General features: G+C 36.5%; 1 protein-coding gene across 2 annotated transcripts in view; it reads left to right on the top strand.

Annotated features, from left to right (window-relative positions):
- DNAJC3 (DnaJ heat shock protein family (Hsp40) member C3) overlaps positions 1-17,883 on the top strand; it is an 87,558-nt gene that overhangs the window by 24,052 nt on the left and 45,623 nt on the right. Inside the window, exons 2-4 of one of the 2 annotated variants that reach the window (XM_082366125.1) lie at positions 1,593-1,632; positions 5,229-5,353; positions 7,535-7,609. In XM_082366125.1, the coding sequence (XP_082222251.1) occupies positions 5,285-5,353; positions 7,535-7,609 (144 nt within the window). In that variant the 5' untranslated portion in view covers positions 1,593-1,632; positions 5,229-5,284. The remainder of the gene's footprint in view (positions 1-1,592; positions 1,633-5,228; positions 5,354-7,534; positions 7,610-17,883) is intronic. The other variant, XM_082366124.1, reaches the window with a different exon arrangement.

Below are 17,883 nucleotides of genomic sequence, written 5' to 3' on the forward strand. Positions count from 1 at the left end.
TTGGGTTCGCTGGGAGCAAGAATGAAAAGTTTTCTGTACCTCTGCAAGGGTGGTGTTCACCCTGCTGCCACCACTTACAGAATCATTCGTAATTGGCTTTCTGATGTTTTCTCCAGATTGTAGTTGTATTTTCTTTATTAGGGCTAATTTTCTCACATTTGAATTGTTTGATAGTTTTAGGATTACACCTTAAATTCATTTCTCATATTCAAATTTTGAATAAACTAGTATAACAATTTGACTGACATGTTTTCAAATGAAGTCTAGTGTTTGCAGATGTAGGCTTGCATATAATTTAAATAATGAACTGTATCATATTTGGATGGATAATAGGAAAAGTGATTATTTTCAAGGTTATCAAATCTTGTATTGTGAGAAACTAAGCATGAGTTTCTTAAACCAATTCTTGTTCAGTTGCTACTTCCTGCATAATGATATAGGAATGGACACTAGTTCTGGGAACTGATGGTATTTTAAGATGAAGAGCCAGGGAAGGCTGTTTTGATATTTGCCATTCAAGTGACCCTATACCACTAAGCACATTGATTCTTGATTCATAGGTTGAACCATTGACATCTGATTCCTTATTTTTATAAGTTCAGTGTTATAAATTGGGGTTCCAATCCCATTTCATATCTTAAAAATACCTAAAAACTGAATAGTAAAATAAGTGAAAGTGAGTGCCCCAGAAATACTTTATATAGACATTTTTTATGTATGTATAATCAAATACTTAATAAAAAGCTTTGTCATACTTAATCTTTGGAGGTTTTTCTACATAGACTGAAATGGTCAGGTTTTTTCCAAATAGAATTCCATTGCAATTTTTGCTGAAGGTGCCTTCTTGATAAAATGCCCAAAGCCAGCAATAAGCATTCTTCTTTTCTTGAAAGAGGGTCATACTGTATTCAAAATAAGCAACACCTGTTTTTGAAAATGCCATTGCTCATCTCGTGGGGGAGATGATCTGAGTGTCCCGGTGAGGCACGTCTCTTTGAGGGCCATGTCTGTGCTGACTTCTCTGCGTCCCTGGCTTATTCCTGGCAGGTCTCCGTGTTGAGTGGACGTGGGAGTGTCCCTTGTTGGAGTTATCAGGAATTTGTTTCCATTTCCTTTCATTTGATTACAAGGTGCTATAGAGACACGAAAAATGAATTCACTCAAGGAATGTATTTTTTTCTAGAGTGAGGTAAGCATATAAATAATTGATATCAGGAGGTAGTGATAAGTGTTAGGTGCTGTGGGAGATATATATTATAGAGTGTTATGGAAACCACAGTAATGGAAGGTTTATTTTCACATGTGTAATCAAGTCATTTGAGCTGTGCCTCAGAGATGGAGTAGGATTTGGACATATGAAGATGTGTGGTGTAAACTCTAGGCCTTAAATCATGTCGTTTCTAGTATTTCTTATTCTTCAATTAGTGTAAATAAGTCATGGAGAACTTAACTTTTTTTTCTTTTTTTTAATTTTTATTTTATATTGGAGTATAATTGATTAACAATGTTGTGTTAGTTTAAGGTGTACAGCAAGGTGATTCAGTTATACATATACATGTATCTCTTCTTTTTCAAATTCTTTTCCCGTTTAGGTTATTACAGAATATTGAGCAGAATTCCCTGTGCTATACAGTAGGTCCTTGTTGGTTATCTGTTTTAAATATAGCACTGTGTACATGTCAATCCCAATCTATCCCTCCCCCTCCCACCCCACTTCTCCCCCCGGGTAACCATAAGTTTGTTCTCTAAGACTGTGAGTCTCTTTCTGTTTCGTAAATAAGTTCATTTGTATTCATTTTTTTTTTTTAGATTCTTCGTATAAGCAATATCATATATTTGTCTTTCTGTCTCTGACTTAACTTCACTTAGTCTGATAATCTCTAGGTCCATCCATGTTGCTGCAAATGGCATTATTTCATCCTTTTTAATGGCTGAGAAATATACCATTGTATATATGTACCACATCTTCTTTATCCATTCATCTGTCGATGGACATTTAGGTTGCTTCCACATCTTGGCTATTGTAAACAGCGCTGCAATGAACGTTGGGGTGCATGTATCCTTTTGAACCATGTTTTTCTCCGGATACATGCCTAGGAGTGGGTAACTTTTTAAAAATTAATGAATATAAAAGTAATCCATGTTCATTGTGAAACATTTTGGAATATGTATATGAGCTATATAAAGAAGAAAATCCAGTCTCTGCCCACGTAACTACTGTTGACCTGAAGTGAATTTCTTTCTGCTTTCAGACGCTGTCACTGTAAGTGTCATTAATTCTTAGATGTCAGATCATTCTTATGGCCAGTTATGCTGACCAAGTGCCGTATATTTTACATTTATTGCACATTCTAAATCAAATATGAACTGAACCAAAAATATTATATATGGCTGGTATGCTCTAAATATAGTTCCTCTGTTTCTTACTCTTTCTTCAAGCTAATTACAATTTTTGTGGGAAATAACCTGTATTTCCCACAAAGTCAGTAGCAAAGGCTACTGACTTTGCTCTTTTTTCCTTACCTTCCAAGGGAAATTGATCAGGGAAGAAAGTTCAGTGATGCTTAGCTGGGAACATATATAGATTTTTTGTTTTTGTTTTAGATTTAAGGAGAAGAAGTCTTACATTTTTAAAATGCCCAATTCTCTTATTTTTTCAAAAATAGTCCTTTTTTTCCCCTGACTGCCTCATTCTTTTACTTTTTTTTATTGTAGTAAAATATACCTAACAAAATTTACCATTTTAACCATTTTTAAGCACGTAGTTCAGTGGCATTAAGTGCATTCACATTGTTGTGCAACCATTACCACCATCCATCTCCAGAACTTTTTCATCATCCCAGACTGAAGCTCTATACCCATTAAACAGTTGTTCCCCATTTCTGATCCCCGTCTCTTCTCAGTCCTTCCTTGGCAACCACCATTCTAATTTCTGTCTCTATAAATTTGACTACTCCAGGTACCTCATAGAAGTAGAATTGTACAATATTTGTCTTTTTGTGTCTGGCTTATTTCACTTAGGATAATGTCTTCAGGGTTCATCTGTAATGTAGCATTTATGAGAATTCCATTCCTTTTTTAAGGCTGAATAATATTCCATTGTATGTATATACCACATTTTATTTATCCACTCATCCACTGATGGACATTTAGGTTGTTTCCACCTTTGGGCTATTGTGAATAATGTCACTGTGAATATGGGTGTACAAATATCAGTTTTCAATTCTTTTTTTTTTAAAGGTTATACTTCATTTATAGTTATAAAATATTGGCTATATTCCTCATATTGTACAATATATCCTTGTAACTTATACCTAATATTTTGTGCCTCTTAATCCCCTACCCCTATATTGCCCCTCCCCTTTTCCCTCCCCCCACTGGTAACCACCAGCTCGTTCCCTACATCTGTGAGTCTGCTTCTTTTTTTTGTTATATTCACTAGTTTGTTGTAGTTTTTAGATCTCACATATAAGTGATATCATACAGTATTTGTCGTTTTCCATCTGACTTATTTCACTTAGCATAATGCCCTCCAAGTTCATCCATGTTGCTATAAATGGCAAAATTTCATTCATTTTTATGGCTAATATCCCATTGTATATATATACACGACATCTTCTTTATGCATTCATCTGCTGCTGGACACTTAGGTTGCTTCCATGTCTTGGCAGTCAGCTTTCATTTCTTTTGGATTATGTGTACTCAGAAGTAGAATTGGTGGTTCATAGGGTGATTCTGTGTTCGGTGTGTAAGGAACCTCCGTATTGTGTTTCACAGCAGCCCCACCAGTTTACATTCCCTCCAGCAGTGCACACGGGCTCCAGTTTCTCCACGCTCTTACTAATCCTCCCTCCCTCCCTTCCTTCCTTCCTGCTTTTCTTTCTATCTCCCATTCTCCCGTTCTCCTTCTTCTTTCCCTTTCTTTTCCTTTTCTTTTTCTCTTTCTTTCTTTCTTTCTTTCTTTCCTTCTTTCCTTTCATTCTCCCTTTCTGTCTTTTTCTCCCCTTTCTTTCTTATCCTAATGGGTATGAAGTGGTATCTCAGTGTGGTTTTGATTTGCATTTTCCTAATGATTAGTGATGTTGAGCATCTTTTCATGTGCTTATTGGCCATTTGTGTATCTTCTTTCATATATGGTTTTATAGCCTATTTTCTCTTCCTGCCTTATCTCCCCCCAGCAGTACTTCAGGTAGTTTTCAATGCCATTAACAACTCCTTAAAATCATAATTTTGAATGATTATGTACTATTCTGCCATATAGGTTCCCATATTGTAATGTTTTGCAAATGATAAGACCTTCAGGGATAGAACTTGTAGGGAATTTTAGTTGTAAATCTTACGGTAATGAATATCTGTGTGCATAAATATTTATTTTTTTAAGGTACATGACTGGATTTGGTCAAGATCATTTTTAAGAAAAAATAATATATGTATATATTGCTTTTTAGAAGGATTGTTTGGCAGCATGAGGTTTGCTTCTAACTGAATTTACTCCTTCCCCCATTTTGTAGGTGCTGAACAGAGTAGAGTTAGTTCAAGCACCTAACTCATCTGTCTGCTTTCTTTCCTTCAGATATTGTTAACGACTCCAGCCTTACTCTCTGGTCTCACTCTCTTTTCCATTCTCCTTTGTCCCATGGTCCGCACCTTTATTTCTTCACTGCCATTTTTAGTTGGAGTTCGGGAGAGAGCAGTTGCACATTCAATATATCAGTTTAAATGGAAGTCTGTAATTTTCTAAAATTCTGTTAAGTGCAAAGTCCATATTCTCAATCAGAATTTCACTTAAGAAAATTTCAACAAAGACAAACAGAACTGCAAACAGAATTGGATACTTATAAAAGTTAAGAGTTGAATATAGTTAATATTCTAGACCCAAAGGTAGGCAAACTTTTTCCCTAAGGGACCAGATAATAAATGTTTTAGTCTTTGCAGCCGTGTAGTGTCTGTTGCATATTTTGCTATTTTTTTTGACAACTCTTTAAAAGTGTAAAAAATATTCTTAACTTGAAGTCTGTGGGTTGTTTTTGGCTCAGAGGCTACAGTTTGCTGAGCCCCTGTTCTGGATTTATTTGCAGTGATCTTGCTAGGCAAAATGACCCCGTATTGATGAAGAAATTCTTTTCTTAATGCCTTTCCTAGTAGAATTGCAAACTCTAATACTGTTCAGATGACTTGGTTTTTTGAATAAAGTACTGAGAGTTAATATTTATTATTTTAATTTTCAGATGGTGACCCTGATAACTATATTGCTTATTATCGGAGAGCTACTGTCTTCTTAGCTATGGGCAAATCAAAAGCAGCACTTCCCGATTTAACTAAAGTGATTGAATTGAAGATGGATTTCACTGCAGTAAGTTCATCTAAATTTTCTTCAAAGGAAAATATAAGGAAACTCGGAAGAGGTGATTTGTTTCTTAAGGTGAAGATGGCATGTTAGGCGTAGCTGGAGGTTGTAGAAAGCCACTCTGATGTAGCGGACTGGGCAACAAGAGCAACTCAGTCCCTGGAATCAAAGGCCTGTGTGAAGGAGGCACAGTGGAGTGGGTACATGAGGTGATTTTTAGAAGCTTGGTAGTGATGTTAGCTTTGTGGTTTAGAAAGATATCTGTGTGGAGGATGGAGTGTAGGGCACGATGTGAGGCTGAGAAATGAGCTGATTAAGAGACTGTTGAACTAAGAGGCTGTCAGGTGACTGATGACAGTTTCAATTAAGGCTATAGTGGGAAGAATAAAGAAGAGGGGGTAGCTTAATTAAGCAGTGGTTTGTGATGAGAATACGGTGCTGAATTAGACAAGAGTCCTGCCCTGAACCAACACTCAACGCTTCAGAAGTGGAGGAATTTATGGTCTAATAGGATATCTTGACAATTGGCAGGTCACTGTAATAGCTTAAAATAATAGGACCCAATTATATTGTTTCAAAATTAATTTGGTAATTTACTTATTATGTCCCGCCATAATCCAGAAAGTATTAGAGATGATTGATTAGATATGGGTGAATATTTGGTTTGAAATATTACTATTATTTTAAGATGGGATTCACAAGTGTCACATTTTTCTTTATTACTTTACCCAGCTAAGCATAACCTTCCACAGAGGTTAAGTAGCTCATTTTCCTAGTATTATAGTACTTATTAGCTAGTCGAAGTGGCTTTAATCTTGCTTTTTATGTGTGTTGATGCATTTTATAGAGGATTAGGGAAATTTTTAAGTACTGTAAAAGTAATATATAAGTTTTAGTAGAATATTGGTGTGGTTTGTGTCTTATGGTAGACATTGATCATCAGAGAGTTGGTATTCTTGGAAGAGATGGGATTATGCACATTAGAAGAGGAATATCAGAGATGATTGATGGATGTTAAAAGGAAGAGGCATAGTTATTCTGGTTCTAGTGGAGTAAATATGTGCATTAAGAGTTAATTTAAAAAAAAAAACAAAACTATTTCCCGAGCTTTGATTGGTAAAGTCCCAAATTATAACAACATTATTATAGTGGTAAAAAGTTATTATGATGGCTTAAAGTACTTTTTAAGTGAGATATAACTCACATATCATCAAATTCACCCTTTTTTTTTTTTTTTTAAAGAATGTGACTATTTTTTAATATTTATTTATTTGGTTGCATCAGGTCTTAGTTGCGGCTCACTGGCTCCTTAGTTGAGGCACGTGGGTTCCTTAGTTGCGGCAGGCGGGCTCCTTGGTTGCGGCAGGTGGGCTCCTTAGTTGCGGCATGTGAACTCTTAGTTGCGGCATGCATGTGGGATCTAGTTCCCCGACCAGGGATCGAATCCGGGCCCCCTGCATTGGGAGCATGGAATCTTGTCCACTGCGCCACTAGGGAAGTCCCCTTACCCTTTTTTAAAGTGTGCAATTCAGCAGTTTTTAGTATATTCACAAGGTTCTGCAAGCATTGTCATTATCTAGTTCTCGAGCATTTTTATCACCCCCCCCCCAAAGAAACCCTGTACCCATTAGGAGTCACCTCCCATTTCTGTCCGAGCCCCTGGCACCTTCTGTCTCTGTGGATTTGTCTGACTTGGATATTTCATGTAAACGAAATCATACAATATGTTGCCTTTTCAGTCTGACTTCTTTCACTTAGCATAATGTTTTCAAGTTTCATCCATATTGTAGTATGTGTCAGTAGTTCATTCCTTTTTATGGCTGAATGATATTCCATTGTATGGCCATATCACATTTGCTTATTGATTTATTAGTTGATGGGAGTTTGGGTTGTTTCTACTTTTTGGCTATTGCTATGAACATTCATGTCCAAGATTTTGTGAGGACACATGTTTTCATTTTTTTTTTTTTGATATAGTAAAAAGTATATTTAAAGGAAGCATACTTTAACAAAATTTATACACATTCATTGGTTTCAGGAATTATTCTCAGAGTGTGAAGTCAGATGGGCATAGGAAAAATTAATATTTCATTAATATTTCATTAGCTTATTTAGTTTTATTCTTTGTGTTTAAAGAAAATTTAGAAATGCATAGTACTCAGTATACTCTTTTTTTTGTTTTTCTAGGCAAGATTACAGAGAGGTCACTTGTTACTCAAACAAGGAAAACTTGATGAAGCAGAAGATGATTTTAAAAAAGTGGTAAGTTAAGTACAATTTGTATGTGGCTCTGTGAAGATATTTTGAGTGAACATACTGAACTTATTTTTTTATATTAAGACATTTAATAATCATTTTATACCTGAAAGGGAAAATCATTTGATTTGTGTGTGTAAGATTCATAGTTCCTGAATTAATATTTAGTGGCTGGCATCGAAGAATCACTTTAACAGATGGAAGGTAAAGTGTATGGAATAGATAAGTAATCCTAACTCAGTTTATGTAGCTCATGTTCTGCTTTGTCCTCCATGAGAATCTAAATATGTCAGCTGAGCTATTCTAAAAGTTGCCTGAGTGATTTGGGAAACCCTTTATTTGATTTGAAAGGAATAATGAAAGAGATCTTAAAAGGAAATTTTGCAATCACTCACATGGCTACTTTACAAAGTATAAAGTGTTTTGGATTTGTTGGGGGAAGTGTTACAGATTACATGTAATTGAAGGGGTTATATCCTGAAAAAGGATTTGAAGAGAGACAGCTGGATAATGTCTTTATGCCCTCATGGGACTTGTTTTAAGACCTGCTTTTTTGTTCCACATGGTTATGATTCTGGAGTGGTCTAGAAAGGGTGTGTCTATGTGTGTGTGTGTGTGTGTGTGTGTGTGTGTGTGTGTGTGTGTGTGTGTGTATATATATATATATGTATCTCCCATTGTTCATTATTTGCATTTTTGTAGTTTATCAAAATGCTTAGTTACCATGATGATAACCACTATGAAAATAAAACTAAAATTTTTAATGTTTTCATAACCTCTGTCATAAAATTCAGACATATGCAGACAAATCCAGAATACATTAGAAGTTAATTGTATTGAATCAGAAACAATCTCATGGTCTTAATAAAATTCGATGTCATTTTCTGTTTATCTAATCTACCCTGCTACGTGGGAACTTGTTAGAGAGGAGGCTGAAGGACAGGTGATGAGGAGGTAAAGTGCTGGAGTGACCTTTCCCTAGCCCCGGCCCTTTGTACACAGCAAGTGTTGTGTAAAAATTTGTTAAATGGATGAGTGATACAACATAAGAATGTGTTTCCTTCTTTTTAACAAATGCTTAAATCTATTACTTAGAATTCTTTTCCAGTTACAAAGGCTAGAGTAGCCTTTTAGAAATACCACAATTTAGAATAAAGCTTTATCACAAATTAGTCCCTACTGGGTATTGGATATATCCTTTTGGAAAAGTGTGGGTATGTCTTGAGTTAATGTCTTTTCTGTCATCAATATTAAAACCTCTCAGAAATAAGAAGGGGACTTTCATGAAACTTTACACTTTTGATTGTCCTCTGACAGTCGTGCTTCTGCTAGTGTGTTCTTAAAACCACCCTTGCTATTATTATTATAGGATTCTTCCATGAGAATGTGCACCTGTATTAAATGATATTTTCTTTTTAATTGAAATCTTTATTGAGATAATTGTAGATGCCCATGTAATTGTAATTAATAATACATAGAGGTCCTGTGTACCCTTTACTCAATACCCAGTTTCTCCCAATGACAACATCTTTTAAAACTATAGTATGATATTACAGCCAGGATATTGACATTGATATAATCTACGAGTCTATTCAGATTCCTCAGTCTTACTAATATTCATTTCTCTATGTGTATTCTATACACTTTTTCCTGTATCCATCACCACAGTCAAGATACTGAACAGTCCTCTTGCCATAAGGATCCCTTCTGTTGCCCTTTTATAACCACACCCACTTCCCTCCCATACTGCTTCAGCCCCTCATTCATAACTCCTGGCAACCACTAATTTGTTACTTGTTTTTTAAATTTTGACATTTGAAAAATGTTACATATGTGGTCACAAATGTTATGTAACCTTTTGGAATTTTCTTATTCAGCATAATTCCCTGGAGATTCATGCAGACTGTTGCATATATCACTTAGCTATTTCTTTTAATTGCTGAGTATTGCATGGTATGTGTGTGATGCATTTTATTCACCTATTCATCAGTTGATAGACATTTGGGTTATTTCCTCTTCTTTCCTGGCAAGGACTCAGTGAATGAAAAGCCATGGACTCTGTTTACTACAGCCCTCCCAACTTTCTTTTCCCCTCTATAAAAGTGCTCTTCTTCCCTTGCTGTCTGGGGACTTGCACATAGCTTGCCATGGTCGCAGACCCCAAACTGCAGTTCTTTGCTGATCCCAAATAAATACACCTTTGCTGGAGAAATATTTGGCAATCTATTTGTTTTAGGTCAACATTTTGGGATCAGAGAAGGCTCCCAGAGGCTCCAGAGCTGGCAAGCAAACAGGTGCATTATCCATAAATGAGCCCATTGTTGCTCACTGCTTTTTTTCTCACTGACCCTGGAATTTGAAGGTACATCTTTCTCGTGGATCCCAGCTCATGCCCTCTTTGCATTTGAAGCTCTCCAGGCTTTATTTGGGATCTATTTTAAGGTTTAGTCTTACTGGTTAAGGCCTTGTTCTGTATGAGAGTACTCATTTGGCATTTTGATCTGATTTTCAGATCAGACTGTTTTATTGAAGCTGGCTAGCCTTCCGCCCATTCCTTCGGAGACAGGGGCTGTTTCTCCTGAAATTGTACCAGTTTAGCGATTGGCCCATTGCTTTGGAATAGGGGCTGTTCTCTGGAAACTGGATGGAAAAAGCCTTTGGCCTGGCTCTTCCAACACCAAGCTACACCAAGCTATTTCCTTAGAATTGGCTGGTATTAGCTTGCAAGCTGTCTGAATTGAGCTGTTTGAGCTGTAAACTGTTTAAGCTGTTTGAAAATTGTTCCTTTACTCTAGGAAAAAAATCTCTTGAGAAATGGGATCCCAATACACAAATATTTTGAGGGCCCCCCCCCCATGTTTAAAAACTATGGTCCTTCCTCATGTGCATTTCTAACTAAATGGACCAGCCTAACCAAAGACCATTTAGAATACCAGTGGCCATTATGGAGAACTTTTAAAATCCAGAAATGAAAGGAATGCCTATTTCAGTTGGTATTTTGAGGCTTCCTAATGTTATCAGAAGCCTAAAATTGCTTCTCTGCAAAATAAGATTTTAAGATTAACTGAGGCAGACAAATGATTAAAGAAAAATAGAATGGCTCCTGAAGCCTTAGGCTCTTCTTCCTTGGCTTTGAGAGTCTGTTTATTAATTTTTTTACAGTATGCATCGTTTGAAGGCTATTCCTATGGAATGTAGGCACAGGTCTCAAACGTGTGTATATGTTCTGCATGGTGTAGAACATTTGTTGCAATTTGCATTAGAAAGAGTGATAAAACGTGTATTTGCTTGTAAATTGATAAAAGCCTTTGGAGAGATATGCAAGAAACTGATAATATCGGTTACCTCTTGGAGGAGAACTGTAAAGTGACCTTGGGAAGTTCTTACCTTCTGAGGACCTCATTTTCCTCATTGTGAAGCATAGAAATTGAATAGATGACATAGTCCAATCTTTATTGTTTGGTACCATAAAATGATTTGAAAAGATAAATTTTATATTATGACTATATTTTATCTTTGCCAATTAAAGAATTCTTATATTTTATTTTTTGATGATTTGTGAATATAGATGATATATAATTTGTTTTCTTTCTATGTTCTTAAGTGAGCTTTTTGTGGTATTTAAGAGAGTTTACCAGTCTATAAAGTCCATAAAGATTTCATCTTACTAATAACAATATACAGTCAGGTAGCTACATTCAGTTAGAGATTTTACACCGTGGAACAGAAGTTTGAATATGCTTCATCTCTTTTTGGGCTACAATGAGAATTTCCTATTTGTTAAGTGTGCAGGTTACTCTGCTGCCAGAGGGTCTCCTGTAAACAGGGTCACCTCAGGTCCATACTGGCTGTCGTAGTCCTGAAAAGGATCTTAGGTGGTTTAGTTTGTCTGATAGCTATCAATGACTCCTGTAACCAGTGCCTACGGTCATTTGTTAGTTCAGTGAGTGTTTTAGTGCATATTTGCAAGTCAGAGTGGTAGGTGTTAGAGGGTTGCTGACAAAGAAAACTAGTCTCTTAGGACAGCATATGATAAGTACTATGATTGAGCCTGTGGAAACATACCAATAGGGTTACCTAACTGAGCTGGGAGTTGGGGGTCTGGGGTCAAAAAGGGCTTTCCTAAAGGAGGAAGAGCATGCATTTATGATCTCACAGTTCATGGGGTCAGGAATTTGGACAGGGTTAGTTGGGTCCTCTGCTCTAGCATCTCTCACAGGCTACAGAGTGCCAGATAGGGCTGTAGTGTTATCTGAAGGCTTAGTTGGTGAAGGAATTGCTTCCAAACTCACTTGGTTGTTGGCAGGATGATTTTTTTTTTTTTTTGAAGGGCATCAGCTTTATTGGTCATTTGTGCTTTGGAAATGTGTGTGAGAGGGAGTCCCCTGAGGAGGGGTTGGGTCTCTGCCTGGTCACTGCTGCTTCCTCTTGAGCTGTTAGACTGACTTTGGTTTCTTCCAAGCTATTGGCCAGAGGCTTCCCTCGATTCTTTCTTACCTGGGCCTCTCCATAAAGCATCTCACTGCTTGGCAGGCTTGCATCATCAAAGTGAGCAAGTGAGAAAGGCAAGAGATTACCAGCAAGAGAGAGAATGCCAGCAAGATAGAAGTCACAGTGTTTTGTACATAATCAGGGAAGTGGCATCCTGTCACCTTTGTCATGTTCTGTTTGTTAAAAAGAGTTACTCTATCCCATACTCTAGGGGAGGGGATGACACAAAAGGCATAAATTCTAGGAGGGGGGCCATCTCAGAAGTCAACCAACTTGCTGTTTTCACTTGAGGTACCAAAACAGGGGTGTATTTAGATTAGAGTAGGGTAGATTAGAGGGCAACTTACCTCTTTCAAGTCCCCATCCCATAGTTATTACAGGGTTTTTGTTTTTTTTATAACCATTTTGAAAATTGAAGTATAGTTAATTTACAAAATTATGTTAGTTTCAGGTGTACAGCAAAGGGATTCAGTTATACATGTGTATATCTATTCTTTTTCAGATTCTTTGCCATTATAAGTTATTACAAGATATTGAATATAGTTCCCTGTGCTATACAGTAGGTCCTTGTTGTTTATCTGTTTTATGTATAGCAGTGTGTATATGAATACCAAACTCCTAATTTATTCCCCCCCCCCCCACTGCTATCCCCTTTGGTAACCATAAGTTTGTTTTCTATGTCTGTGAGTCTATTTCTGTCTTGTAAATAAGTTCATTTGCATCATTTTTTTAGATTCCACATGTAAGTGGTATCATATGATATTTGACTTTCTCTGTCTGACTTCACTTGGTATGATAACCTCTAGGTCCATCCATGTGGCTGCAGATGGCATTATTTCATTCTTTTTATGGCTGAATAATATTCCATTGTGTGTGTGTGTGTGTGTGTGTGTGTGTGTATGTATATGTATTTCTCCACACCACATTTTGTTTTTTTGTTTTTATAAAAATTTTTATTGCAGTATAGTTGCTTTACAGTGTTGTGTTTCTACTGTACAGCAAAGTGAATCAGCTATACATATACATATATCCCCTCTTTTTTGGATTTCCATCCCATTTAGGTCACCACAGAGCATTTAGTACAGTTCCCTGTGCTATACAGTAGGTTCTCATTAGTTATCTATTTTATTTTATTTATTTATTTTTAACATCTTTATTGAAGTATAATTGCTTTACAATGGTTTGTTAGTTTCTGCTGGATAACAAAGTGAATCAGCTATACATATACATACATCCCCATATCTCCTCCCTCTTGCGTCTCCCTCCCACCCTCCCTCTAGGTGGACACAAAGCACCCAGCTATGTGGCTGCTTCCCATTAGCTATCTGTTTTACATTTGGTAGTGTATATATGTCCATGCCACTCTCTCTCTTCGTCCCAGCTTACCCTTCCCACTCCCCATGTCCTCAAGTCCATTCTCTATGTTCTGTGTCTTTATTCCTGTCCTGCCCCTAGGTTCTTCAGAATAATTTTTTTTTTTTTAAGATTCCATATATATGTGTTAGCGTATGGTATTTGTTTTTTCTCTTTCTGACTTACTTCACTCTGTACGACAGTCTCTAGATCCATCCACCTCACTACAAATAACTCAATTTTGTTTCCTTTTATGGCTGAGTAATAGTCCATTGTATATATGTGCCACATCTTCTTTATCCATTCATCTGTAGATGGACACTTAGGTTGCTTCCATGTCCTGGCTATTGTAAGTAGAGCTGCAGTGAACATTGTGGTACATGATTCTTTTTGAATGATGGTTTTCTCAGGGTATATGCCCAGTAGTGGGATTGCTGGGCTGTATGGTAGGTAGTTCTATTTTTAGTTTTTTTTTTTTTTATACATACATTTATTTATTTTTATTATTATTTTTTAACATCTTTATTGGAGTATAATTGCTTTACAATGGTGTGTTAGTTTCTGCTTTATAACAAAATGAATCAGTTATACATATATCCCCATATCTCTTCCCTCTTGTGTCTCCCTCCCTCCCACCCTCCCTATCCTACCCCTCTAGGTGGTCACAAAGCACCGAGCTGATCTCCCTGTGCTATGCAGCTGCCTTCCACTAGCTATCTATTTTACGTTTGATAGTGTATATATGTCCATGCCACTCTTTCACTTTGTCCCAGCTTACCCTTCCCCCTCCCCATATCCTCAAGTCCATTTTCTAGTAGGTCTGCGTCTTTATTCCCGTCTTGCCCCTAGGTTCTTCATGACCTTTTTTTTTTCTCTTAGATTCCATATATATGTGTTAGCATACGGTATTTGTTTTTCTCTTTCTGACTTACTTCACTCTGTATGACAGTCTCTAGGTCCATCCACCTCACTACAAATAACTCAATTTCCTTTCTTCTTATGGCTCAGTAATATTCCATTGTGTATATGTGCCACATCTTCTTTATCCACTCATCTGTTGATGGACACTAAGGTTGCTTCCATGACCTGGCTGTTGTAAATAGAGCTGCAGTGAACATTGTGGTACATGACTCTTTTTGAATTATGGTTTTCTCAGGGTATATGCCCAGTAGTGGGATTGCTGGGTTGTATGGTGGTTCTATTTTTAGATTTATAAGGAACCTCCATACTGTTCTCCATAGTGACTGTATCAATTGACATTCCCACCAACAGTGCCAGAGGATTCCCTTTTCTCCACACCCTCTCCAGCATTTATTGTTTGCAGATTTTTTGATGATGGCCATTCTGACTGGTGTGAGGTGATACCTCATTGTAGTTTTGATTTGCATTTCTCTAATGATTAGTGATGTTGAGCATTCTTTCATGTGTTTGTTGGCCATCTGTGTATCTTCTTTGGAGAAATGTCTGTTTAAGTCTTCTGCCCATTTTTGGATTAGGTTGTTTTTTTGATATTGAGCTGCATGAGCTGCTTGTAAATTTTGGAGATTAATCCTTTGTCAGTTGCTTCGTTTGCAAATATTTTCTCCCATTCTGAAGGTTGTCTTTTGGTCTTGTTTATGGTTTCCTTTGCTGTGCAAAAGCTTTTAAGTTTCATTAGGTACCATTTGTTTATTTTTCTTTTTATTTCCTTTTCTCTAGGAGGTGGGTCAAAAAGGATCTTGCTGTGATTTATGTCGTAGAGTGTTCTGCCTATGTTTTCCTCTAAGAGTTTGATAGTGTCTGGCCTTACATTTAGGTCTTTAATCCATTTTGAGTTTATTTTTGTGTATGGTGTTAGGGAGTGTTGTAATTTCATTCTTTTACATGTAGCTGTCCAGTTTTCCCAGCACCACTTATTGAAGAGGCTGTCTTTTCTCCATTGTATATTCTTGCATCCTTTATCAAAGATAAGTTGACCGTATATGCGTGGGTTTATCTCTGGGCTTTCTATACTGTTCCATTGATCCATATTTCTGTTTTTGTGCCAGTACCATACTGTCTTGATTACTGTAGCTTTGTAGTATAGTCTGCAGTCTGGGAGCCTGATTCCTCCAGCTCCATTTTTCTTTCTCAAGATTGCTTTGGCTATTTGGCATCTTTTGTGTTTCCATACAAATTGTGCAATTTGTTGTTCTAGTTCTGTGAAAAATGCCATTGGTAGTTTGATAGGGATTGCATTGAATCTGTAGATTGCTTTGGGTAGTAGAGTCATTTTCACAATGTTGATTCTTCCAATCCAAGAACATGGTATATCTCTCCATCTATTTGTATCATCTTTAATTTCTTTCATCAGTGTCTTATAATTTTCTGCATACAGGTCTTTTGTCTCCTTAGGTAGCTTTATTCCTAGATATTTTATTCTTTTTGTTGCAGTGGTAAATGTGAGTGTTTCCTTAATTTCTCTTTCAGATTTTTCATCATTAGTGTATAGGAATGCAAGAGATTTCTGAGCATTAATTTTGTATCCTGCTACTTTCCCAGATTCATTGATTAGCTCTAGTAGTTTTCTGGTAGCATCTTTAGGGTTCTCTATGTATAGTATAGTGTCATCTGCAAACAGTGACAGCTTTACTTCTTGTTTTCCGATTTGGATTCCTTTTATTTCTTTTTCTTCTCTGATTGCTGTTGCTAAAACTTCCAAAACTATGTTGTATAATAGTGGTGAGAGTGGGCAACCTTGTCTTGTTCCTGATCTTAGAGGAAATGGTTTCAGTTTTTCACCATTGAGAATGATGTTGGCTGTGGGTTTGTCATATATGGCCTTTATTATGTTGAGGTAAGTTCCCTCTATGCCTACTTTCTGGAGGGTTTTTATCATAAATGGGTGTTGAATTTTGTTGAAAGCTTTCTCTGCATCTGTTGAGATGATCATATGGTTTTTCTCCTTCAATTTGTTAATATGGTGTATCACATTGATTGATTTGCATATATTGAAGAATCCTTGCATTCCTGCGAATAAACCCCATTTGATCATGGTGTATGATCCTCTTAATGTGCTGTTGGATTCTGTTTGCCAGTATTTTGTTGAGGATTTTTGCATCTGTGTTCATCAGTGATATTGGCCTGTAGTTTTCTTTCTTTGTGACATCTTTGTCTGGTTTTGGTATCAGGGTGATGGTGGCCTCGTAGAATGAGTTTGGGAGTGTTCCTCCCTCTGCTATATTTTGGAAGAGTTTGAGAAGGATAGGTGTTAGCTCTTCTCTAAATGTTTGATAGAATTCGCCTGTGAAGCCATCTGGTCCTGGGCTTTTGTTTGTTGGAAGATTTTTAATCACAGTTTCAATTTCAGTGCTTCTGATTGGTCTGTTCATATTTTCTATTTCTTCCTGGTTCAGTCTCGGAAAGTTGTACACTTCTAAGAATTTGTCCATTTCTTCGAGGTTGTCCATTTTATTGGCATATAGTTGCTTGTATTAAACTCTCATGATCCTTTGTATTTCTGCAGTGTCAGTTGTTACTTCTCCTTTTTCATTTCTAATTCTATTAATTTGAGTCTTTTCCCTATTTTTGTTGATGAGTCTGGCTAATGGTTTATCAATTTTGTTTATCTTCTCAAGGAACCAGATTTTAGTAGTATTGATCTTTGCTGTCGTTTCCTTTGTTTCTTTTTCACTTATTTCTGACCTGATGTTTATGACTTCTTTCCTTTTTCTAACTTTGGGGGCTTTTTGTTCTTCTTTCTCTAACTGCTTTAGGTGTAAGGTTAGGTTTTTTTATTTAAGACGTTTCTTGTTTCTTGAGACAGGATTGTATTACTATAAACTTCCCTCTTAGAACTGCTTTTGCTGCATCCCATAAGTTTTGGGTCGTGTTTTCATTGTCATTTGTTTCTAGGTATTTTTTGATTTCCTCTTTGATTTCTTCAGTGATCTCTTGGTTATTTAGTAGTGTATTGTTTAGCCTCCATGTGTTTGTATTTTTTACAAATTTTTTCCTGTAATTGATATCTAGTCTCATAGCGTTGTGGTCGGAAAAGATACTTGATACGATTCAGTGTTCTTAAATTTACCAAGGCTTGATCTGTGACCCAAGATATGATCTATCCTGGAGAATGTTCCATGAGCACTTGAGAAGAAAGTGTAATCTACAGTTTTTGGATGGAATGTCCTATAAATATCAATTAAGTCCATCTTGTTTAATTTATCATTTAAGGCTTGTGTGTCCTTATATATTTTCATTTTGGATGATGTCCATTGATGAAAGTGGGGTGTTAAAGTTCCCTACTGTGATTTTGTTACTCTCGATTTCCCCTTTTATGGCTGTTAGCATGTGCTTTATATATTGACGTGCTCCTATGTTGGGCACATAAATATTTACAATTGTTATATCTTCTTCTTGAATTGATCCCTTGATCATTATGTAGTGTCCTTCAGTGTCTCTTGTAATAGTCCTTATTT

Source organism: Balaenoptera borealis (assembly GCF_965194805.1).
Source record: "Balaenoptera borealis genome assembly, chromosome: 18".
Classification (NCBI taxonomy): Eukaryota; Metazoa; Chordata; class Mammalia; order Artiodactyla; family Balaenopteridae; genus Balaenoptera; species Balaenoptera borealis.